The sequence below is a fragment of the Natator depressus genome, chromosome 7, assembly GCF_965152275.1.
Source record: "Natator depressus isolate rNatDep1 chromosome 7, rNatDep2.hap1, whole genome shotgun sequence".
In the NCBI taxonomy this organism is placed as follows: domain Eukaryota; kingdom Metazoa; phylum Chordata; order Testudines; family Cheloniidae; genus Natator; species Natator depressus.
Genome location: NC_134240.1, coordinates 84,874,595 through 84,899,227, shown reverse-complemented (window position 1 = coordinate 84,899,227; position 24,633 = coordinate 84,874,595). Strand labels below are relative to the sequence as shown.

Here is a 24,633-nt window from a genome sequence, read left to right as displayed (position 1 = left end):
CTCCTGTCTTATGGTTGTAAAGATGGTTTGTAGCCACTTATTAACTTTAAAATTGTCATATACTAGTAAAAATGCTATCAATTCAGTGAAATCCCATTATCAGTCTTTTTTGTTAATACATTGTTAAAATCTGGAAGCGTTACACAGAGCAGCCTGTTCAATCCCCGGCCACAGAATAAAAGCACAGTGCATGTTAAAAATCCTGTATTGGCTGGCAAATAGCACTAGCACTTCCAGGAGGGAGCCATGTCCAATTATAGGGCTGGTCTACACTGGGAACTTACATCACCATACCTGGGGGTCTCAGAGGTGTGACAAGTCCATACCCCGGAGTGAAGTAGCTATGCTGACCTAACCCACATTGTAGACAGCAATAGCTTGACAGAAGAATTCTTCTGTAGACCTACCTTCCACTTCTTGGGGAGGTGGATTACTTATGTTATACCAATAAAATAAAAACCAGCAGGATCTTATTAAAGGGGAAAAGGCAAAATGCCACATTTATTGTGAATACAGAAAGAATCGTAGTAAGCAGTTAGTTATAGCTAGAACATTCCATTCAATTTCATATTTATTCACACGTTTGTTCTCACTTTCACTCTCACACACGTATGTTCTGCAAGGTTGTTACCATAGTTACCAGCCTTAGAGTTGCTCTTGCCAAGCCACTGGCCAGGACGCCTGGACATGAGGAGGGAACAGGGCCTTGTCAGATGCACATCTGACGCTCCTGGAAGTTGGTTTGCAGAATCAGACCCCAAAGTTCTCACTTTCTAGAGTCCATTTTTATAGGAATTTATTCCTATGCCAGTCTATGGGAATTACTTCATCATGCTGTTGCTGAATCAATCAGCAGATGGCACATTCCTGATGAACAACACGGAGCCTTCGGTTCTCCCATCCTTGAGGCTTTTGGGTGGATTCCGGTCTGCCCTCCTAGGGGTCCTCTGGTTGTTTCCACTTGACGCGTTCTTTGGCCGATGGACACTGCATTCTTGGACTGGCACCTCCCTGATCATTCGGTTATTATCCACACCAAGCATCCATCCACATACATCCTCTATCTCTGTTTTAATCACAATTGTTAACAAAGCGAGATAAATACAACAAAAGGGTGGGGAGTCTCTGTGTGCTGTTCCTGTTGTTACAATGTATTGCTTTGAGGACAGACTCTGTCTTAGGATGTACTAACACAATTAGCAGCTTGCAGGTTTCACGCAGAGAGGGAGAGAAACAGTACCAAAACCCAAGAGACCTCTTAATTAGTAATACCCTAGAATTTAAACTATGGGGAATCAAACTCATTTGTGATTTTAATGCAGAACTTCTTTAATATGATCCAACACTTATGCCCACAGAAGAGCCCCTCACATCAGTGTAGGTAGTGTCTACACTGAAGCACTACAGGTTTAAGTGTAGACATACCCATGCTCTGCTGTTGAGGAGGGTCACCGCAACATGGGGCTTCTGTGGGCAGGAAAAGGCTTCAACAGAGGTTTGGAGGATCGAATACAAATGAATTTTTTTTACTACCCAAGAGCCCAGAAGGAGCAGTGAGTCAACTAGGTGAACTTACTTTTTGTGTGCCTAAATATAAGGCCTATTTACTGTCTCGATCTAGGTTTATGCAAGATCCCCTGCTTTCTGCTGTGGCAGACTAGGAATTCTTTGGCAGCTTTATATGAATATTGAAATAGTATTTTTTATTTGTGTGTGTGTGTGTATAAAATATAGAAATTACTGAATCAAAAGTTAAATTTTGTAATAGCAGCCCTTGTTTTTCATATTACATTAATTTTACTCTGCCCCTATACTTTCAGTTTTCAAGATGCTGCTGATTTTTATTTAGCATTGCACTGTAGAAATTGTTGAAGGGAAGCTTGGAGATTTTTGCAACTGGATAGGGGACAACTTCTCACAGATACATATTTTAGGCTTCCTGCAGATACAGGAATACAGTGCTACATCAGCTTGCAATCCGTTCTTGTATAGGAGGTTTTATTTAGAACCAGGAGAGCCAGCTTTTATTTAAAAAAAAAAAAAAAAGCTTAGATTCTGGAGCACAGTTTCCTGGCAAAGACCAGAATATATGGCCCCGGGTTGAGCATGCTTGGTGACTAACTTTCAAAATTTAATATTTAGCCACTGATATTTTTTCCCTGTTAAGAGTAAAACGTGTTTTCAACTACTTTTTTTGGAAAGTACAAAAATATATCTAAACGTTACATATTAATAAATTACCAAGACCCTGGGTAAGATTTTATATTGGACTGTTCATTCCTGAGTACAATTTTATACAGGAATTGCTGAGATACTACCTATGGCAGTATGTATTTACCTTTCTTCCTGCATATTGTAGAGGAGTCCTGTGTTGGTGCATTGTGCTTTAATGCTGAAGGATCATGAGAATGATGCTACTTCAAGGTTTACACCACAGCAGAGGGAGGGCTGAGAAAGATGACATTTTTGATTCCTTGCAGATAAACTTTGCATACAGAGAAAGTAAAAATAAACAACTTGTACTGGAAGCTTTATCAGCCAAGAGAGTCATGTAGCTCGGCATTAGTTTTACAATACATAGGAAAATATTTAGGTGATACCGTATTAAGCTTATTCCTAATATATATGTTTCATAGATGGGCAGAGAAGTTAGATCAACTGACAGACACTGCTACAAAAGACCCAGAAGGATTCTTGGGGCATCCTGTAAATGCATTCAAGTTAATGAAACGACTTAACACCGAGTGGGGTGAACTGGAGAATCTGGTCCTGAAGGACATGTCAGATGGTAAGTTTGGGGAGATTTTGGAGTTATCGACACACAACTATTGCTCTGATTAACATTATCACCCTAATGCCAAGCAAAGCACAACTTTGTTTTTTGAGGAACATACTTTTTTTGTATTGCACCTGCAGTAGAAATAACAGTGGTCAAACACTTTTGCAGAGAGAATTATTTGACTTGTATCTTGCATGCTTTGTCGTTGAAATTGGATTTCTGTCATGTTTTCCATGACTTTGTGAGTCTCTCTGTAGAAGAAGACCCTGTTTTTTCTGTATGTAGGTACATATAATGCACTTACCACCTTATCAAATTGCTGATTGTGCTGGTAAAAAGTTTAACCAGCTCTGAGCTATACAGAAAGAGATCAAAAGCTCACCAACAAAACTTCAGTGACAAAGGGAGTAAATTCAGAGAGCTCGAATTCCTCAAAGTGGACTATTTGTGATGGTTCTTGGGGTGTCCAGGACTGAGTCACCTTGTTACCCTTCTGCCTCCAGCAAAAGGGAAACTTGCTTGTGTTTAACTGGGTGTCAGCTCCCTGAAACAGCAGTCTGAGTGGCTAACGATCTCCTCAGGGCTTTGCCAGCCCTTACTTTGCCTTGCAAGTTAACAATAGGTGCACCCCAGTCCCCAAGACCTTTTGAAGCATTCCATTGTAGTATTTAACACCTTATCTGCTGAGCACTCCCAGTAATACCAGGTATGCCCCCCCAAAGCGAACCGTATACTTACCAGTTTACTCATAGACTTTAAGGGCTAGAAGGGGACCATCATGCTCATCTAGTCTCACCTCCTGCACATTGCAGGCCACAGAACCTAACCCACCCACTCCTGCATAAGGTCCATAACCCCTTGCTGATTTAGTGAAGTCCTCAAATCTTGATTTAAAGAGTTCAAAGTTACAGAAAAATTCAGCATTTACTTTAGTTCAAACCAGCAGGCAACCAGTGCCCCATGCTGCAGTGGAAGGTGAAACCCCCCGCAGCGTCTCTGCCAGTCTGACTTGGGGGGAAAAAGAGAGAGAGCAACCCCCTGTGGTTCAGTCTCCAGTGTCTTGTCTCCCTGTTGACTTAGTATGTGAATGGGGGGCCTCCGTTGTGTTAAGTTCACAACACTTAATTTACATTAATTTATACCCCTTTCACCATCCTAAAACAATTCTTCTCTCCCTCCAACATCCTAAAACAGAACATAGAAGAAAAAAATTAAATTGGAGGACTGATATTCAGACGTGTCCTCTAGTTTGAATCCGGATTTTCATTCATGCAAAGTATTGTGAAAATTAGACTTAAACTTATTTAATACAGAGAAACTCTCCCACATTTTCCATATAAACTTCTACTAAAATAAGGCATCTTTCAACATACTTGCGTGTGAAATTAGTGATTGTCTGTTCCCTGTACATTTGCTGAAACAATATCTCAGATCCTGCCTCAAGGTTGGTCCTGCATGGGTAGTAACAGTGATACAATTTTTTTTTTCCTTTATGCTACTTTATCTCAAACCATTACCATGATATTCCATAGGGATTCTTTTGGAAGAAGAGCCTTAAGACAACAGATAAAGAAACTATGTTAAAATTAATTATCCTTGTCTTTGAATTTGCTGTGTATTGGTTATTGATTTACTTATTTTTAAAAACATTTCAGCATGGTTGGTCTTGTGTGAGATATTTGGTTCATTGGCTTGTTAGGACACTCATGAAATGACTATTGAATAATCAAGAGAGGTGCACTGTTAGCATATTACTACTCCGTACAAATAGGCTTACACACTGTTTATCTAGAGTTCCAACCAAAGGTGGTAGCTTTTGCAAGAAGATCTGCCTCTGATTTAATAATAGCCTGCTGTGACATGCTGGTTTTCATCCAGCAACTTGTATAGGGGTATTTATTTGTAATTAAATGTCGTTAATGTAAAACTCCCAGGACAAGCAAAGCCCAGTCCTTTTTCTTGATCTCTCTGACATTTCTTTTTTTCTCCGAAGGCTTTATCTCTAATATGACTATCCAACGCCAGTATTTTCCTAATGATGAAGATCAGGCTGGTGCAGCCAAAGCTCTCCTACGGCTCCAGGATACCTACAATTTGGATACAGACACCCTCTCCAGGGGGAATCTTCCGGGTAAGAAGCACCTGAGCTAGTTTGGAAAAATAGCTGTGCAGTTACAGAATATCTAGATTATAAACCCTTTTGAGGAGTCTGTTCTTCATGCCTGTCTATAAAGCGCCTAGCATGCTGTTAACAATAGGAAAAAACCCAGACTTTCCTAGTCTTCAGCCAGTCTCTGATAACCTGGCCCACAGCACACAAGTTTATGTAAACTGAACTGCTGCAGGGAGTTGTAAGTCACATCTCCCAGTGTCAGCCTGTACCCTAGAGAACACTCTACTCAAGGCAGGATGAGCACTGGTACCATAGCACTTCCTTGGGATTTTCCGATGGGGAGGGACACGGCAAAAACTGCTGAGTGATGTACTGAAACACTATGTGCCCCACCCACACTCCCTCCCAGGCTCACTTTTTGGGTGTGTTGGTCTTTCCTTCAGTTCTCTGGTGGTGAGTATGTTGCAGCTGTTTTTCTTCATCACTTTCTCTTCCTCTGATGGGCTTTCTGCTGCCAGGTTTAGAATGGCAAAAATTGGCATTAAACTCCAACTGTATCTAGCCCTCTCTGTGTAAGTTAATGTTAGTATGTAGGAAGAATAAACATCTGGTAGTTTTATTTGTCATATTTTTGGCTTCTTATGGAGCTATTGCCTCTGATCAAGCAAAGCTGCACTCTGTCTCTCCTAGAGCAAGATTAGTTGCTCAATATTTAAAGTTGCAATTGAGTTTCCATTTATAAGTCCACTGCATAGCTCCTCTCTAAAATACCACAGAATTAGCACACTTGGCTGGATAAATATTCCTATTATGTTAATGCAAGCTTTTAACCTATGGCTTGTATATAAAACTGAGTTCAGTAGGTAAACAAATCACTGCACTAATCGCTGACGGTTAAAATGTGCCAATTTTGGTTAAAATATACCTATTCTATCCATTTATTGTTAGAGTATTTCATGCTGTTATGTTAAAGAAAAATATTTAAACAGGAATGAGATATTGATTAAGAGTAAATATTGTAATCAGCAAGCTGTATTTTAAAAGTCTGTATCTGAATGTGTGCAGTGGAATGCATGTTAGTAAAAAAGAATGCTATTATATAGTCTTCTCCTCCCCCACCCCCCCAATGTATGGGGAACATGTGGAAAACATACATAATCACTTGCACTTATACAAAGCTAGCTAAAATAATCTTTAACAGTTTTTTGTAGGCAGGAAAAGCCAGCTTGTCCCTTGTGAAGAAAATTAAAGGAAAGTTCCTAACTTCACTGGTTTCTCTCTCCCTCTGTTCCAAAACAGTCCTTTAGCAACTGGGGGGGGAAAATAAGCACTGCACAATCCATGTTATATTTTCACAAACTCATGTTCAGATGCCTAATAAAATTGGGAATGATTGGCTTTAATGTTGCAAAGCATAATTCTTCTTCGAGTGTTTGTTCACGTCCATTCCACATTAGGTGTGCACACGTGCGTGCACAAGTGTTGGAAACTTTTTCCCTTAGTGGCTCCTGGCGGGGCCCCCCAAGTGGCGCCGCTGTGCATATATACCCCTACTGGTTTGACCCCCTCGAGTTCCTTCTTACCATCTGTGGTGGCATTGGAACACCTTCCCCCCCCCACCCCCCCAATGACTTGTGTCTACGTTGCCTGGGGGATGGACATCAAACTGAAAGGTGTAGGATTTGCAAGGCGTTTAAGCCAAGGACAAGGAAAGAAAGAGACTTTCACCTAAAGCAACTGTTGATGGAGGCCCCATTGCAGCTGCCGGGCTCGGAGTGCCCGACGCCGGCTCAGGCTTCCTCGGTGCGTAGTGCCCCGGAGCCGTCGAGAGACCTGGCATTGGCTAAGCACTGTAAACTGTCGGCCCTGGAGCTAGGCCCCGGCACCGATCGTCCTCCCCGGTGCGGCCCCTGGCGCAGCCTAAAGGAAGGCGTGGTCGTTCCCTGCACAGGAGGCTGGCGCCTCCCAAGGCCCCGAGCGCAGACAAGAATGGGAAGGCCGCAGTACCGGTGCTGACACAGGTGGTCCCAGCAGCACAAGCCTCACCGAGCCCAGACCTAAGTGAGCTCAGTGCGGACGATGGGCTCGAGGGCATAACGGATCAGCCCTCTACACCTGGCACCTTTTGAGGCTGCAAAGGACCTCATCGAGCTATTGGCAGCGAGCCCCCTCCTGTATGGGAAGAACCCTCCGGCGCCCATGCCTCGGGTGCCGACGAGGGGTAAGCTGGCAATGGTATGCCACTCGAGGACACGGTCCCAGCACCGCTCCCGGAGTTGGTCCAGGTCGAGCTCCGACTCTGCAGACTCGCACTTGCCAGGGGCCCAGAAGGAGGTTGCGGCAGCGGGTCAAAGCGAAGAAGCACCAGAAAGGGCATGCAGCTCTCCGGCATCGCCCAGAGACCAGCACTGGGAGGAGCTGAGATGGCCCTTGCCAGAGGTCTCCCGCAGACAGTCCCAGTCCAGGGAATGCCGGCACTGGTCCCAGTCCAGATCCTGGTCCCGGTCCCAGAGATACCAGTACTGCTCCTGGTCCCGCTCAGCCAGGAGCTGCTCGTTCTCCCGCTGGCGCAGATTGTTGGCACCGCCATGCCTTCGCGATTGGCGTCGCCGCAGTCCGGCGCCGGCTTCAGCTGCTATAGCTACCCGCACCGGGGCCTGGAAAGCAGGGACCCTCAGGGGAGCTGGCAATGTGAATGGGGGCCGCCAGGCCATTGGCCCTTCTGGACCCCCTGGGCCTATCAGGAGCACCAAGGGGCCCCGTCCAGGGCAAGTTACTTGGTGCAGAGGTCCCGGTCCCTGCACCGACGCCAGAGGTGCCAGAGGCAACAGTATCCTGGCCTCCAGCATCCCCCCCCAAGCATAGACCGGAGAGTCCGGCACCAAGTCCAGTGCCATCCCATGGACCCCCACCCTGGCCTGAGCCAGAGGCCCTTACCACAGGAGATGGGGAGCAGGAGGACCAACCAGAGGGGGTTGAGCAGCAGCTAACCTCCTCATCTTCCCCCGATGAGGCGGTGGAGGGTACAGAGGTGTCTGGCCCTCTGCCAAGAGACCATAGAGCCTACCAGGAACTGCTGCGCAGTCGCCCAAATTTTGGGGTTGCAGGCCGAGGAGACGGTTGAGCAGGAGGACCCCATGGTGGACATTTTGAGCCCCAAAGGTCCATCCAGAATAGCGCCCTTGCTCATTAAGACCATTCAGTCTAACTATAAGACTATATGGCAGACCCCGGCCTCCAGCACTCCAACGGCTAAAGGAGTAGAGCGTAAATACTTTGCCCCATCTAAGGGCTGTGAGTTCCTGTTCTGCCACCCGAGTCCATGCTCCCTAGTGGTTTTGGCGGTGAATGAAAGGGAGCTCCATGGTCAGCAGGCCCCGGCCCCTAAGGCCAAGGAGGCGAAACACCTGGACCTTTTTGGTAGAAAGGTGTACTCATTTGGGGGCCTTCAGTTGAGGATTGCTAACCAGCAGGCCATCCTCAACAGGCACAATTTCAACTCCTGGGTGGCGGTGGGGAAGTTTAAGGACTACCTCCCGCAAGGTTCCCAACAGGAGTTCACGGCCCTGCTGGACGAGGGCAAGGCAGTAGCCAAGACCTCTCTCCAGGCTCCCTGGATTCGGCAAATGCAGTGGCTAGAACAATCGCGTCAGGGGTGGTCATGAGGCGCTCAGTGTGGTTCCAGGAGTCAGGCCTGCCGCCCGAGATCCAGAATACACTCCAGAAGCTCCCCTTCGAAGGGTCTGGGCTCTTCTCGGACCAGACGGATGCAAGGCTGCATAGCCTCAAGGACTCGCGAGCTACGCTCAAGTCGCTTGATATGCACACCCTGGCAACCCAGAAGAAGCCCTTTAAGCCACAGCCTTCCCCTCAATGCCAGTACCAGCCTCGCCATAGGCATGAGCCTTACCATAGGTGAGGCAGGGATAACAGGCGACGGCGCAATAACAATAATAACAATAATGCACCAGGCCAGAACCAAGGCCAGCACAAACCCCAGCCGGGCACTAAGTCAGGCTTTTGAAGGTGTGCTTGAGGACACCTAGAGGAGGAAGTCCGCTCGCTGCTAGAGGTGGGGGCGGTAGAGGCGGTGCCTCACAGCCTAAGGGGAAAAGGGTTCTACTCCTGGTACTTCCTCATCCCCAAGGCCAAAGGGGGCCTTTGCCCAATCCTAGACCAGCGCGGGCTCAACAAATTCCTGGTCAAGGCCCGGTTCTGCATGGTCTATCTGGGCACCATCATCCCTTCCCTGGATCCGGGGGACTGGTACGCTGCCTTCAACATGAAGGACACATACTTTCATATCGCCATCTTCCCACCACATCAGTGGTTCCTACGCTTCACCAGGGACCAAGAACATTACCAGTTTGTGGTTCTCCCGTTTGGTCTAGCCGCGGCCCCAAGGGTGTTCATGAAGTGCATGGCAGTGGTGGCGGCCTTCTTACGGAGGCAGAGAATCCGGGTGTACCTGCACCTTGACGACTGGCTCCTGGCGGGCTGATCCGAGGCGGAGGTGCAGGGCCATGTGGAGGTGGCCCTGAGATTGTTCCGTGAACTGGGGCTCCTGGTCAACATCCCCAAGTCCACGCTTGTACCCACACAGAGAGCAGAATTCATAGGGGCGGTCCTGGACGCGGTGGAGGCCAGGGCAAGCCTTCCAGTATCCCAATTCCAGGCTATTCAACAAGCAGTGGCCTCCCTGCGCCAGTTTCCAACGACAATGGCCAGGTGCTGCCTGCAGCTGCTGGGCCACATGGCAGCATGCATGCATGTGGTCAGGCATGCCAGACTGAGACTCAGATCTCTAGAGGCGTGGCTTGCTCGGGTGTACCGCCCAGGCAGGGACCCCCCTGGACTTGGCACTGACAGCCCCAAGGGATGTGCTGGACCCCCTGCTGTGGTGGCAGTCCCAGCCTGTGGTGTGCGAAGGCATCCCCTTTGCCGCCCCACTTCTGGACCTGATGCTGGTGACGGATGCATCAGACCACGGATGGGGGGCTCACCTGGGGGACCTCATGACGCAGGGGTTGCAGTCCGAAGCAGAGCGGTCGCTCCATAGCAACGTGAAGGAGCTCAAGGTGGTTCGTCTCGCCTGCCAGACCTTTCACGCCACTCTGAGTGGTCACAGCGTGACAGTTCTGACAGAAGACACTTCTGCCATGTTTTACATAAACAAGCAAGGCGGGGCCCGTTCCTCGCCACTCTGTCATGAGGCTCTCCACCTCTGGGACCTTTGCATAGCCCATGCAATTCACCTCGAGGCATCCTATCTCCCAGGGGTGCGGAACGAGCTGGCGGACTTCCTCAGCAGGTCGTACTGCGTGCATGAGTGGACGCTCAGGGCGGACGTCGTGCTTTCGCTCTTCCGCAGATGGGGGTTTCCCCAGGTAGATCTGTTTGCCGCCAGGGCCCAGTGCCCGCGGTTCTGCTCGTTCCAGGGCCGCAGCCCAGGCTCACTCACGGACGTGTATGCGATCCTGTGGAGAGGGGATTTGATGTATGCCTTCCCTCCGCTCCCCTTGGTGCACAAGGTCCTGCTCAAGGTGCGCAGGGACAGGGCGGCGGTGATCCTCATCGCCCCAGCCTGGGCCCACCAACACTGGTACAAGTCGCTCCTAGAGCTGTCGGTGGAGGCCCCAGTAGTCCTGCCCCTATACCGGGACCTCATTACACAGGACGGCAGGCGGCTTCTCCACCCCGACCTGCAGTCACTGCACCTGACGGCATGGAGGCTCTGTGGCTAAATGCACTGGAGAGCCAGGGCTCCCTTCCTGTGCTGCAGATTCTGCTCGACAGTAGAAAGCCCTCTACCAGGGTGGCCTATATGGCCAAGTGGAAAAAGTTCTCGTTTTGGTGTGAACCCTGACAGGTGCGGCTGGGCCAGGCCCTGGTGCAGGCCATTCTGGAGTACCTCCTGCACCTCAAGCAGCAAGGGCTAGCCCTGTCCTCACTCAGAGTGCACCTGGCGGCCATCTCTGCCTTCCATCTGGAGTTCTCAGGGCGGGCTCGGTGTTTTTCCCACCCAATGGTGGGACGGTTCCTTAAGGGGTTGGAGAGTGTGTTCCCGTACTCCCACCCCCCCAGTCCCTCCATGGAACCTTAATCTGGTCCTTTCTAAGCTCATGGGACCCCCTTTTGAGCCCCTCACTACCTGTTCTCTCCTCCACCTTTCCTGGAAGTTGGCGTTTCTGGTTGCCGTTACCTCGGCCAGAAGGGTGTCCAAACTGAGGGCCCTCACCTCTGAGCCACCGTCCACAGTATTTCACAAGGACAAGGTGCAACTGTGGCCGCACCCGAAGTTCCTCTCTAAGGTGGTCTCCCAATTCCATCTGGGCCAGGACCTTTGTCTGCCAGTGTTCTTCCCAAAACCCCATATGGACCTAAGTCACCGCAGCTTGCACACCCTGGGTGTGCATCGAGTGCTGGTGTTCTGTTTTACACGAAGTCCTTTCACAAATCGGTGCAGCTGTTTGTGGCTATAGCCGAGAGGATAAAAGGCCTCCCAGTATTGGTGCGGCGGATTTCATCTTGGATTACAAACTGCATCCGGGTGTGCTATGAGCTTGCAGGTGTTCCAGCTTCGACGGTCATGGCCCACTGGACCAGGGCGCAGACGTCTTCCACGGCTTTCCTGGCACAGGTCCCAATCCAGGAGATCTGCAGAACAGCCACCTGGTCCTCGGTGCACACCTTCACGACCCACTATGCGGTCAACCAGCAGGATAGAGAGGAGGCTGCAGATGGCAGAGCGGTCTTCCGAGTAGTTGTTCCGTGACTCCTGCCCTCCTCCAGAGGTAAGCTTGTAATTCACCTAATGTGGAATGGACGTGAACAAGCACTCGAGGAAGAAAAAACTGTTAATTACTTTCTCGTAACTGTTCTTCGAGATGTGGTGTTCACGTCCATTACACCACCCACCCTCCTTACCCCTCTGTCGGAGTCGCCGGCAAGAAGGAACTGGAGGGGGTCAGGCCAACAGGGGTATAAATGCACGGCACAGTGGCACCACTTAGGGCCCACCAGAAGCCGCTAAGGGAAAAAGTTTCGGACGCTTGTGCATGCATCGTGTGCACACCTAATATGGAATGGACGAAGAACAACAGTTACGAGAAAGCAACTAACCGTTCTTTTTGTTTTCTGGTTTTGTTAATCTTAAACTTGACTATTCTTTCAAGCTTTGACTTTGTTTAAAACCCCCCCACAGATTTTTATGATTTGTTGTCTTCTATAAGAAATTAAGTGAATTTATGGACCATATTCTACTATCTTTCTTGGAAGCAAGCCTGTGCAGCCCAAACTGTGTGCTGCCTGTAGTATAATTCTGCTTTTGAATAGTATTGTGATAAAATTGCATCAGAGAACCCATCATAATTGCTGATAAGTTACATTTTCATTCTAGAAGTAAAATTCTCTAGTTTTCTTGGCCTCCAGGGCTAATGGAATTCTAAATCTCTAGTACTTTATCGGTTTTGGTCACCATTTGTCTTCTGTATGATTTTTCAGTCACTTAATGTGTCCAGTTTTCCCCCACAATCTCTCCACTTTCTCCAATTCAGTTGAGCATTGCTGCTACTTTGCCTAATTCTTCTGCTTTTCGATCTTCTGCATTTCAGACCTTGCTGTTTTTTAAACTGATATTGTACTAAGCAGTTGCCCTGGCTATTTCTTTAGCAAAATGAACAATTACTGTAGAATTTCCCTGACACAAATAAATCTGTTTAGTTATCAGTGCTAGTGATATGGCGAGTGTGGACCCTGTGCTCAGCACTTTGTTTATATTAGGGCCCCTTAAATTTAGTTCATCTGTGGATGTTCAGTTTCCTGAGCATCTACATCAGACCTGCAAGCAACGAACGTTATGGGAGAGGAGGCCTGAGGCTGTGCCCTTTTGAAACAGAATCCCAAGAGGGTAGGCTCCCAACAACCTTCCTCTGCTACCTCTTTTTGCACTGTAGACAGACCGGGAAAAAAAACCATTTGTGGCTGGTCCAGGTCAGCTGACTCAAGCTTTCTGGGGCTGGGCTGTGGGGCTATAAAATTGCAGACTAGGTATTTGGCATCAGGCTGGAGCCCAGGCTGAGACCCACGAGGAGGGAGGATCCCAGAGCCCAGGCTCCAGCCTGAGACTGAACTGCTATGTTATAGCCCCATGAGTCAGCTGACCCAGGCCAGCCACACATGTTCTATTGCAGTGTAGATGTACTCTAAGAGGTTGAAGGTGGTTTAACTTCTCTGGGACAGTTTGTATGAAATCTCAAGACAGTCTAAAACTCAAGAGTTTAATTAAAAACAAATCTTAATAAGAAGAGAAGGTCCGATTTAAACAAAAGAAATTGAATGCACAACATATTTAGTCTGAAACCCTGAAAAAGCTCATCTCGGGTTTAATTACAGTGAATAGAAAAATGATATTGCACTGCTAGAGAACTCCTTTTTCCATTCTCATCCTTTTGGCAGCTTAGTCTCTCAGGGCTGGTCTTTCCCAGAAAACTTAATTGTTAGAACACAACCTTGAGAAGTTGCAGGGCAGAGGTCAGATTCTGCAGAATAGAAAACAATGAAATCCATAATTTATGTCCATGATTTCTTTAACTTCAGGTGTAAACGAAAAGCAGTTAAGCTGATACAATGTCATGGACAATGAAGGATACTGCATTTTTCTGTAGTGTTTTTTTACTCCACCCTGTATTTCCAAATATTTGCCATTCCCTTTTTACAAGACAGATTTGATTCTTCAATGGGCCCTGAATTACAGTGGCAAAAATAGAAACCTGTAATTTACTTATGAAGACTTCAAATTAAACTTTCAAATAGAGGCCATTTTAGACTCTGCTTCTAAACATGAGTTACTTCAAAACCTTTGCCAGTTGTGCAGTTACTGATTATCATAGTTGATGCTTCTTTCCCTCCCTCATTCTAATCATCTTGCCAGTTGCTAATAAGATGTCCCAGACAAGCTTTTGAAAGAAATAAAATGTATATGGAAAGTGCCTAACCCAAGATCTAGGGCCAGTGCTTGAACAATTTTTAAAACTACTACTGGTAGAAAAGAAAATATTTAAGTTGATTTAGGTCAATATTGTTTCTGCATAATGACAGGTTTCAGAGTAACAGCCGTGTTAGTCTGTATTCGTAAAAAGAAAAGAAGTACTTGTGGCACCTTAGAGACTAACCAGTTTATTTGAGCATGAGCTTTCGTGAGCTACAGCTCACTTCATCGGATGCATAGCATATCGTGGAAACTGCAGAAGACATTATATACACACAGAGACCATGAAACAAAACTTCCTCCCACCCCACTCTCCTGCTGGTAACAGCTTATCTAAAGTGACCATCAAGTAGGGCCATTTCCAGCACAAATCCAGGTTTTCTCACCCTTTCCCCCGCCCCGCCCCCCCCCCCCCACACACACATACAAACTCACTTTCCTGCTGAAACAGATTGATAGAGCCAGAAGAGTTCCCAGAAGTCACCTACTACAGGACAGGCCTAACAAAGAAAATAACAGAACGTCACTAGCCGTCACCTTCAGCCCCCAACTAAAACCCCTCCAACGCATTATTAAGGATCTACAACCTATCCTGAAGGATGACCCAACACTCTCACAAATCTTGGGAGAAAGGCCAGTCCTTGCCTACAGACAGCCCCCCAACCTGAAGCGAATACTCACCAACAACCACATACCACACAACAGAACCACTAACCCAGGAACCTATCCTTGCAACAAAGCCCGTTGCCAACTGTGCCCACATATCTATTCAGGGAACACCATCACAGGACCTAACAACATCAGCCACACTATCAGAGGCTCGTTCACCTGCACATCCACCAATGTGATATATGCCATCATGTGCCAGCAATGCCCCTCTGCCATGTACATTGGTCAAACTGGACAGTCTCTACGTAAAAGAATAAATGGACACAAATCAGATGTTAAGAATTATAACATTCATAAACCAGTCGGAGAACACTTCAGTCTCTCTGGTCACGCAATCACAGACATGAGGGTCGCTATCTTAAAGCAAAAAAACTTCAAATCCAGACTCCAGCGAGAAACTGCTGAATTGGAATTCATTTGCAAATTGGATACTATTAATTTGGGCTTGAATAGAGACTGGGAGTGGCTAAGTCATTATGCAAGGTAGCCTATCTCCCCTTGTTTTTTTCCTACAAACCCCCCCCCCCAAGACGTTCTGGTTAAACTTGGATTATTGCTGTGCACATTGTAAGATGAGCTATTGCCAGCAGGAGAGTGAGTTTGTGTGTGTGGTTTTTGGAGGGGGGTGTGTGTGTGTGGGAGGGGTGAGAAAACCTGGATTAGTGCTGGAAATGACCCACCTTGATTATCATGCGCATTATAAAGAGAGGTTTCAAAGAGGGATGGGCTATTACCAGCAGGAGAGTGAGTTTGTATGTGTGTCTGTGGGGGGGGGGGGGGGGGGGAAGGGTGAGAAAACCTGGATTTGTGCTGGAAATGGCCCTCCTTGATGATCACTTTAGATAAGCTGTTACCAGCAGGAGAGTGGGGTGGGAGGAAGTTTTGTTTCATGGTCTCTGTGTGTATATAATGTCTTCTGCAGTTTCCACGATATGCTATGCATCCGATGAAGTGAGCTGTAGCTCACGAAAGCTCATGCTCAAATAAACTGGTTAGTCTCTAAGGTGCCACAAGTACTTCTTTTCTTTTTTCTTTTTTCTGCATAATGTGCTTTTCAGTCACAAAAACCTTTGTAGAATTCACAGTGACTAGTCAATGAAAAACTTTGTGCTCTAGGGATTTAACTTCTGAGGATTCAACAATATAGCCACTAACAAAGGTAAGTACATTCTAAACTCTGGGTGCCAGCACTAAACAGAATTTAATTTGTTCAGTGGGGAGTAAGAAAATGTGTGACAACTGAACACAGGTGTGCTATTCAAAATATTATGATTCCAAATACTACATACCTTGTTTGTCTGTTGCTTTCTATAGGTGTAAAGCACAAGTCTTTTTTAACAGCTGAAGATTGCTTTGAATTGGGCAAGATTGCATACACTGAGGCAGACTACTATCATACTGAGCTGTGGATGGAGCAAGCTCTGAAACAGCTTGATGATGGAGAGGTGTCTACTGTTGACAGAGTCTCCGTTCTAGATTATTTGAGTTATGCTGTGTATCAGCAGGGGGACCTGGACAAAGCAATGATGCTCACCAAGCGACTTCTTGAACTGGGTATGTTGTTAAGAGACTAGATCCACAATATATTCTGTGATGTAGCAGTTTTCATATTATGGTCTGTAGATTATTTTTGCTTCACAGAGTGATTGTGGGTAGCTGCTTCTGTCATACAGGTGAACGTCTGCCAAAATAAAATGGGTGAGGAATCATAGACTTTAAGTTCAGAAGGGACCATTATGATCGTCTAGTCTGACCTCCTGCACAACGCAGGCCACAGAACCTCACTCGCCCACTCCTGTAACAAACCCCTATCCTATGTCTGAACTATTGAAGTCCTCAAATTGTGGCTTAAAGATTTCAAGGTGCAGAGAATCCTCCAGCAAGTGACCCATGCCCCACACTGCAGAGGAAGGTGAACGACCCCCAGGGCCTCTGCCAATCTGCCCTGGAGGAAAATTCCTTCCCGACCCCAAATATGGCGATCAGCCAAACCCTGAGCATGTGGGCAAGACACCCAGGAAAGAATTCTCTGTAGTAACTCAGATCCCACCCCATCTAACATCCCATCACAGGCCATTGGGCATATTTACTGCTAATAGTCAAAGATCAGTTAATCAGTTAATTGCCAAAATTAGGCTATCCCATCATGCCATCCCCTCCATAAACTTATCAAGCTTAGTCTTGAAGCCAGATATGTCTCTTGCCCCCACTGCTTCCCTTGGAAGGCTGTTCCAGAACTTCACTCCTCTGATGGTTAGAAACCTTCGTCTAATTTCAAGTCTAAACTTCCTGATGGCCAGTTTATATCCATTTGTTCTTGTGTCCACATTGGTACTGAGCTTAAATAATTCCTCTCCCTCCCTGGTATTTATCCCTCTGATATATTTATAGAGAGCAATCATATCTCCCCTCAGCCTTCTTTTGGTTAGGCTAAACAAGCCAAGCTCCTTGAGTCTCCTTTCATAAGACAGGAAGGTATCCAATCCAGCAGTTACACCCATTGTATTAAAAGATGATGAAAATAATCTTCCTTAATATTACTTTTTCAAATAAGAATAGCTGCTGCAAGGATGTTATGGGATCAGCACTGGGAGTTTGGCAAGGGAGGAGGGCCACAAAAGTATGCCTGCCTTAAGAAATGATCTGTAACATGAAGCTGACTGCTTGAGGTACATCTGAATTCATTTTTGGATGGGAGTTTGCATTTGAGGGAATGGTTGTTTCTATTTTGGCCTAAATTTTACTCCTTGCATACATTTGTTTCCAAGAAGGGTAAATGGAAAATTAAAAATTCCATCCTTAAAGAAAGGAAGAGACAAATACTTCTTGCAGAATTGGGCAGTTCCTGCTATGTTGTAAGTTCTTTTGGCATGGAGTCTCTTCCTGTGTGATTATACAATGACTTGCGCAGTGGAGGATTGCCAGCTGTCCAGTTTTCAACTGAACACCTGGTTGAAAAGGGACCCTCCCCAGCCCGGTGAAAATGAGCAAGTGAGTGAAGATGAGGGAGAGTAAGGGAGGGAGTGGCAGGACCTCAGAGAAGGGGTGGGGCAAGGGTGTTCGGTTTTGTTTGATGAGAAAGTTGGCAACCCTAGGGGGCCCTGATTGTCGTTGAAGCATTTGGGTGCTACTTTAATACAAATGATGATGATATAGAAAAATATGCAAGTAACTTTGACTAAAACTCTTCTTACAGGGATTATAAACTTGGCCTCAAACATGCTGTATGCTTAAACTTGACATTCAAAATCACAATGTATTTTTATAAATTGATTTATAATCCATTTTGGCCTTGCATAGCTACAAAATTGTATCTGGTTTAAAACTTGATTATGGTGTTAGTTTCATAGCAATGTTGCATCAAATTAATATGTTTAATAACCAAGATATGTCAGTGACTGCATGTTTAATCATTTAGAAGTTCAGTTCTGTTCTAATGTACTATGTAAAAATAGCAGCTTGCTCAACACTTGCTCTTGTGTATATCCTTTTTCTCTAGGCACTCACATAGCTCTCATCGCCACAGTATCTGAACGCCATGTAGAGTCAACGCTTCTTTATTTTCTAAATTGTCTAAAATTTGTTTTACTGTCTTTTCATTCCTCTTTGCTATACAATCAGTATAGCTTCCCTCTCCTAAAGATGAATTCTGTTCTTCTGTGTACATAAACACAGTTGTTTATACTGAGTTCAGAATGCAGGATCTCTCTTGTTAATTGTACATGAGGTTGGAAAAACCCATATTGAGTCTGCAGAGCTGGCCCATGAAAACTATCTTTTAAATTGCGGACTGAGCAGTTTTGATTTGGAATAATTGAAAGACAACAAATATAGAATCCAGTAATGGCTTGCCTAGTGATATTTAAACACAATGGCATAGTATATCTAGGCATTTGTCATTTTCATCACTGTGTGGTATCTGAGTGCCTGAAGGAAGATGTTCTAATCTTAATTCTGAATTAATCCTTTCACAGCAGTAAAACCCCTTTATCAATAAACGGAGGAATGAGCTGGCATAGTTTGTTAAACTAGCACTTTTTTCTACCAAATTTTGTCAGCTGTCAGTATTCCTGGCCCAACTCTCTCCCTGTTGGGTTTCCTGATGGGACAATGCAGTCTATTTCACACATATCCTCATTTCTCTGTCTCCCTTTATAGTCTTGCAGGCTGTCTCCCCCATGGAATAGTTAAAGTTTATTCCATCTCTTAACTGTTGCTGGGTAGTACTGCTTCCAGTGGAGGTGTCAGTTTCTTGGATTTAGAGGGTTTAAGCTAAGCTTTTCCTTGCCCATTCTCTGCTTCCCTGTACAATGAGCAATGAGAATACAGAAATGTATTACATCCCCGCCTGTCACCTATTGAATGGGTCAGGCTTTCAGCTATATTTTTGTTCTGATTTAACTGTGTAAGCATGTTGGATCACTAAGCATTTAATTTTTACAACTTCTGTTCCAGAATGAAGTGTTGTTTTTTTTTTGTTTAAGGAGATGCTTTTATATGCCCTTTCAGGTTGACTTCTTCCAGTTGCAAACTTATCTGTGGTGCCTCTCCTTTCTTCTCCATTAGATCCTGAACATCAGAGAGCAAATGGTAACTTAAAATACTTTGAATATATCATGTCTAAAGAAAAAGAAGCAAATAAGTCTACTACCAAAACAGATAGCCAGACTGACAAGGAAACAAAGAAAAAGGAACCAAGCAAAGATTACCTGCCAGAGAGACAGAAGTATGAAATGCTGTGCCGTGGGGAGGGTCTCAGAATGGTAAAGTGGAATAGCCTGTTTGTTTTTGTTTTTGTTGTTTAATCTACAAAACCAGTTATGCAGGACTCATTTAGACGTGTCAGCAAGTTCTAGTGCTAAGGAGGAAGGTCAGTCAGCTTGCAGGGATGAGCTGGCTCACCTTCAGAACACTGTTTTCCCTCTTACTCCTGTCTTTATGGTGGCCTGCGTTCAAAGTATTTTTGATGAACGTTTGCAAGAAGTTTTGTATCGAGCTTGAACATAAGGAAATCATTTTAGCAATAGGTTTCAGAGTAGCAGCCGTGTTAGTCTGTATCCGCAAAAAGAGACGGAGTACTTGTGGCACCTTAAAGACTAACAAATTTATTTGAGCATAAGCTTTCGTGAGCTACAGCTCTGCCCTAGCTCACGAAAGCTTATGCTCAAATAAATTTGTTAATCTCTAAGGTGCCACAAGTACTCCTTTTCTTATTGTAGCAATAGAATGAGTATAGACCTATAGTGGAGGGAATGAAGAGGGACAGTGCAGCATCTCTGAATGAAGAAATAGTAACCCATGTTTGAGGATGCTGCCCCCTAACCCTAATGTATTTTAATACCAGTTAGTGCACTGAGAATCAAATAAGGTTATGGCATTACAACAAAGATTGTATTACACACAGCATTGAACATTGTTCATCTTAAGACTAACTGTAAAGTTAATGTTTGCTCTAAGATGTGTCTAATATTAAACTTGCTGAGAGCATGGTTTCTCAAACAATGTGCTTGACCTCCCTAAGGAGACTCCAGTCTCCTCAATTGGTAAAATACAAGTAGACATAGGGAAAATGAATTACTGTGTTTTGTTCTTCTCAGAATGAAGGAAAGGCTGATGCCAATCACAGCAGTGAATGAATAGTCTAAGTGCCTGTGAATTCGTTCATCTAGGTTTTCCAAAAAGTGATGGACTCTTTCAATCCAGTGTCTAAATACTGCTCAGCTGATGCTGTTTATGAGCTAAAGATTGACTTCTTCCTTCCTGAATTTGTTGTAATCATATGCAAAATTTCTCTTCATTGACTTACAATTTAACTTATTAATTATAAATTAATTGTTTAAGTTTTGTTATATTTAATTTGTTTGCTGAAGGACCACCCGTCACCCCCTTAAGGATATGTCTACACAGCATAGTCTACCGCAGATCTTTCCCAGGTTTTAGCCTTAGCCCCCCTACTGTCCACACTGGGTTTGTAGGTGTTTTAAGCCCAGGTTTGTTTATCCCAGCTAGGAGTGTGGGTTAGAACCTGGGCTCCACTTTAAGTTGGGCCGGAGCCCACCCACTTTGCAGTGAGGATACAGGCTAAACCATTCAAGTTCTGATAGTCCTCTAGTGCCCTTTCCACAATTCCCCCTAAAAGATTGTTCTCCTACAATTGACTGGAAAAGAATCCTAGATCATCTCACCACAAAGAACAATGAGATATTCCCCCAGACACACATGGGTGAATGGAGAAAGTCATAACACAGTGCTATGGGTAGGGCTTGGCAGAGGGGACATTCACACCTGGGCAAAGCTAACTTGGATGCTCAGACCTGGGTGAAGGGTACAGACATAGTCATAGTGTTATATGCTTGCCATATGAATATGTGTAAGAACACCAACAGAGAAAGTGGTCAGGTTTATAGATGGAATATGACAGGTCAACAAGTTCCATGTTGTGAATATACAATATATATATATATACCTACGCTAGTTGTGTCACATTAGATGCATTTCTGTCATAATGTGTAATTTTTTATATTTAAAAAAGAAATGTGTGTGTCCTGTAATGGTGTTAATGTGAGCAAGCACTTGATTCTTTTTGTGTTTGTTCTGCCTTGATTTCAGACACCTCGGAGACAGAAGAAACTCTTCTGCCGCTATTACAATGGAAACCAGAATCCCAAGTATGTTCTGGGACCTGTCAAACAGGAGGATGAATGGGACAAACCTCGGATTGTTCGCTTCCTTGAAATTATTTCTGATGAAGAAATTGAAACTGTGAAAGAACTAGCAAAGCCAAGGGTAAAGAGCTTCAGATTCCTCTTGTTTTGGAAACTTCCATGCCATCTATAGTGTTCTATGTGCATGAACTCAATTCACCTCTTGAATTAGGAGTTTGTAAAGTTAGCTTGGGCGAATGGTGTTATGCACACACGCACACAGAGTAATGTTTTCTCTGCATGGCTTATGCAGATTCACCAAACTGTTCTGCTGGATAAGATTTTTGTGGATGCTATTATGGAGGAGAAGAGAACCTCCTTGAACTCCACAATAGTCCCAGCATGAAACTTCCCCCTATTGCAACTGGCCTGCCTCAGTATACTGCCACCGCTACCACCACTCTAATTTATGTTGAATACTTGTCACAGTCACTATGGCGTATAAATGACAATTATTTGTATGGAGATGCCATTTAGGAGCCGCCATATCTGTGATCATGGACACCAGATAATCATAATTTACCATATGGACATCTACAAAATAGTAGTACTCTTCTTTAGTCATCTGAAACAGACTCAGGGGCATGAGGTACTCTGGGGCAGTTACATAAGTCCTTTTCAGCAAATCTCACCCTAGCTTCATTTAACTTCAAACTAAAAGAGGTATAATAGGTTGGAACTAACATAACCTTCATTCTCCCACTTCATCATCTCAACTCTCCAATCCCATTTCAAGAACCAGATTCCAAAGGACCAGTCTCTGAATCTGAAATAACCTAAGACTGGCTTATTGTCAAGGCAGCCATGAGAGCCCAGGTCAAACAAAAAAAGCTATTTTGCTGGAAGTCACCCAGGACAATATGATTGGCAGCTGCAATACCAGGACAGATTAAAACTTAAGAAACTTGTGGTGTACCAATGTAGTAAATATAACACAACTTGTCTCAATTTAACTCTATCTCAAGACTTGCACTTGAGGTGAAGCTATTCTAATTAATCCATGTTTGTACAGGTCACCAACTACTTCTGCAATCAGATGCAAACAATATAAGTGCATCATTTTTCCAGCACTACTTCTGTTTATGCTAAACGGATACTTATTGGGAAAGAGCTGAGCGAATGAAGGATAAATACTGTGTGGATAGGTACATCAGAATTACCTAAGAGAAATTATCCAACCATTACTTCTTTATTCAAGCAAATCAAAGGCCTTATCCATAATCAAGTCAAGAATGGTGCTGCCTTTGTTAGCCACCAACTTGAATACTGAAGAGCATCAAGTGAAGACTAGGCTCACTATCATCTGACATTCTTTGTTCTTGAGGTAACACCCCAGACTAAACCAGCGGATCTGATTTCAAGTGCTGTGCTCCTTCTCTACACCTAAAACATCTCTTCTTGCCTATGCTTCCCATGTCGATCACATAGGAATCAGAGCCCAGTTTGTGTGCTAATTCCTATTTTGTTGTGTTACAATGGAAAATGATACAACTGATGATTGGGCTGCATTGTTGCTGTAGGAAACACTGGTGTTGCCTCCTTGGAGTGTAACTAAAGCTGTTCTTTATGGAGTGAAAAGAAAACCTTTCTGTTATAAGGATCACTGAAAACAATACACAGATGATAGTGGATTTAAACTAAACTTTCTGGGACCATTGTTTTCTAGTCCGATAAATGTTCAGCCTGTTACAAAGCTGTGCCAATTTCGGGTACTAATATCTTGCATTGAAAAATGTGGAACATTCAAACTTAAAGCCTAGACATTGCAGAGTTCAGTGGTTGATGCTGCATGAGACTATGTTTTGAGGTTGAAAGTTCATCTCTTGTATTCCAGCTATTGGGAGTGTCACAGAAGTCTTAGAGTCTAGAAGTGAAAGGGTGTGTAATCACTACCCAGTCTTCTGCTCCTTTGTCATCAGCTGGCATGAGAAAAGCTTAATTCAGTCTTTCGAGACTGTCTGTCTGCTTTTGAGTAGTAGGCTGTGTGCAATGATCCAGCTACTTTACCCATGGGACAAAATGGGGTGAGAACAGTGCAGATTAAGGGATTCCCTGATTCTTTGTTTAGATCAATAAGGTCTGAGATGCTTTGAGCCTTTATTGCAAAATAAAAACTAGTAGTAAAACACTTGCCCAGATTGTGACACACAGTACTCAATAAACCCTCCTTGGCCTGGAGTCACCATAATGCAGTCTGTCAATGACCTTCTAGTGCTTCTAATGCTGGAGCATTGCAACTGAAACTTTCCCAATTATGAGTCACTGTATAGTAGCTGAATGTGCAGTAGCAACATGCAGTTTGCTTGTGGTGTTGCCATGACTCCGTATGGCAGAAACAGATTTTGTGGGAATGGAGCAGAACGGGACACTGACTAAAATGGGATGGAAGCAAATTACTTGACAATGGTGCAGTGTGTTGGTTGGAGAAGAGAGGCCCTAGAACAGTCTTCGTCCAAAGTCTTATTTTTGGATGATCAAAAACATGGGGAGTATTTCACATGATTTGTGATCATGGTGTAGCTGATGGGTCTGCATTCTGGAACAGAGTGCAAAACACAGATCAATTATTCAATCAACTAATGCAGATAATAAGTTAGAGATATTTTTCAGATTCTGAGGTAAGGTTTCCTTCATGGTCCCCGGTCCCCCCCCCCCCCCCCCACCTCCACGGTTAAAACTTTTACTCAGTGTGTTCCTTATTGATGATTAAACTCTAAAGTGCATCCTGGATGTACCGTATATCATTAACAAAGCAAGAGTTGTACATCTTTGACATACATGCTGTATAACTTCCAGCAGTTGAAAGGAGTTGAAAGATGTTACAGGAAATAGCTTTACTTATCTAACCAGCTCGCTCTTGTTGCTCCCCAGAAACTGGAGTATTGCTTCTAGAAAAAAATGTACCACTCATTCGCTCCCTCTTCTCTAAGAAGGAACTGAAGTATCTCCTTTTTATTCGTGTTAGAGGTTTCCCCACCTTCGCCACCACACACATACTCTTTCTGCTATAAAACGTGTAAAACACCACAATGGAAACTGATTGGATGAAGTGCATGGCTTGTGTGGAAATTTTTTTCCCCTCTGTAGGTTTCTGAATGGTCGGATTAATGTGATGCGATATTTACTTTGTAATGCAACTATTCTGATTGGTTCGCTTCACAGCTGAGGCGAGCCACCATTTCAAACCCCATAACGGGAGTCTTGGAGACGGCACATTACAGAATTAGCAAAAGGTAAGAGACTTCGTACACCAAACATTCTGAGCCTGTAATGAGTGCTTGTTCTCTGCTCATTCAGGGATAGAGAGGTGGTCTAAAAACATACTTTAGACTTTCTAGACCATCTCTTTAATATGTACAGATATTGTAACAGGCTGTTA

At 44.8% G+C, this 24,633-nt stretch overlaps 1 protein-coding gene across 3 annotated transcripts in view; it reads left to right on the top strand.

Moving 5' to 3' along the window:
- The window catches only part of P4HA1 (prolyl 4-hydroxylase subunit alpha 1), a 71,264-nt gene that overhangs the window by 21,722 nt on the left and 24,909 nt on the right, over nucleotides 1-24,633 (top strand). For 2 of the 3 annotated variants that reach the window (XM_074958982.1, XM_074958979.1), the window contains exons 4-8: nucleotides 2,637-2,788; nucleotides 4,773-4,910; nucleotides 15,865-16,104; nucleotides 19,117-19,313; nucleotides 21,160-21,336. In XM_074958982.1, the coding sequence (XP_074815083.1) occupies nucleotides 2,637-2,788; nucleotides 4,773-4,910; nucleotides 15,865-16,104; nucleotides 19,117-19,313; nucleotides 21,160-21,336 (904 nt within the window). Of the gene's footprint in view, nucleotides 1-2,636; nucleotides 2,789-4,772; nucleotides 4,911-15,864; nucleotides 16,105-19,116; nucleotides 19,314-21,159; nucleotides 21,337-24,416; nucleotides 24,488-24,633 lie in introns of all 3 variants that reach the window. The other variant, XM_074958981.1, reaches the window with a different exon arrangement.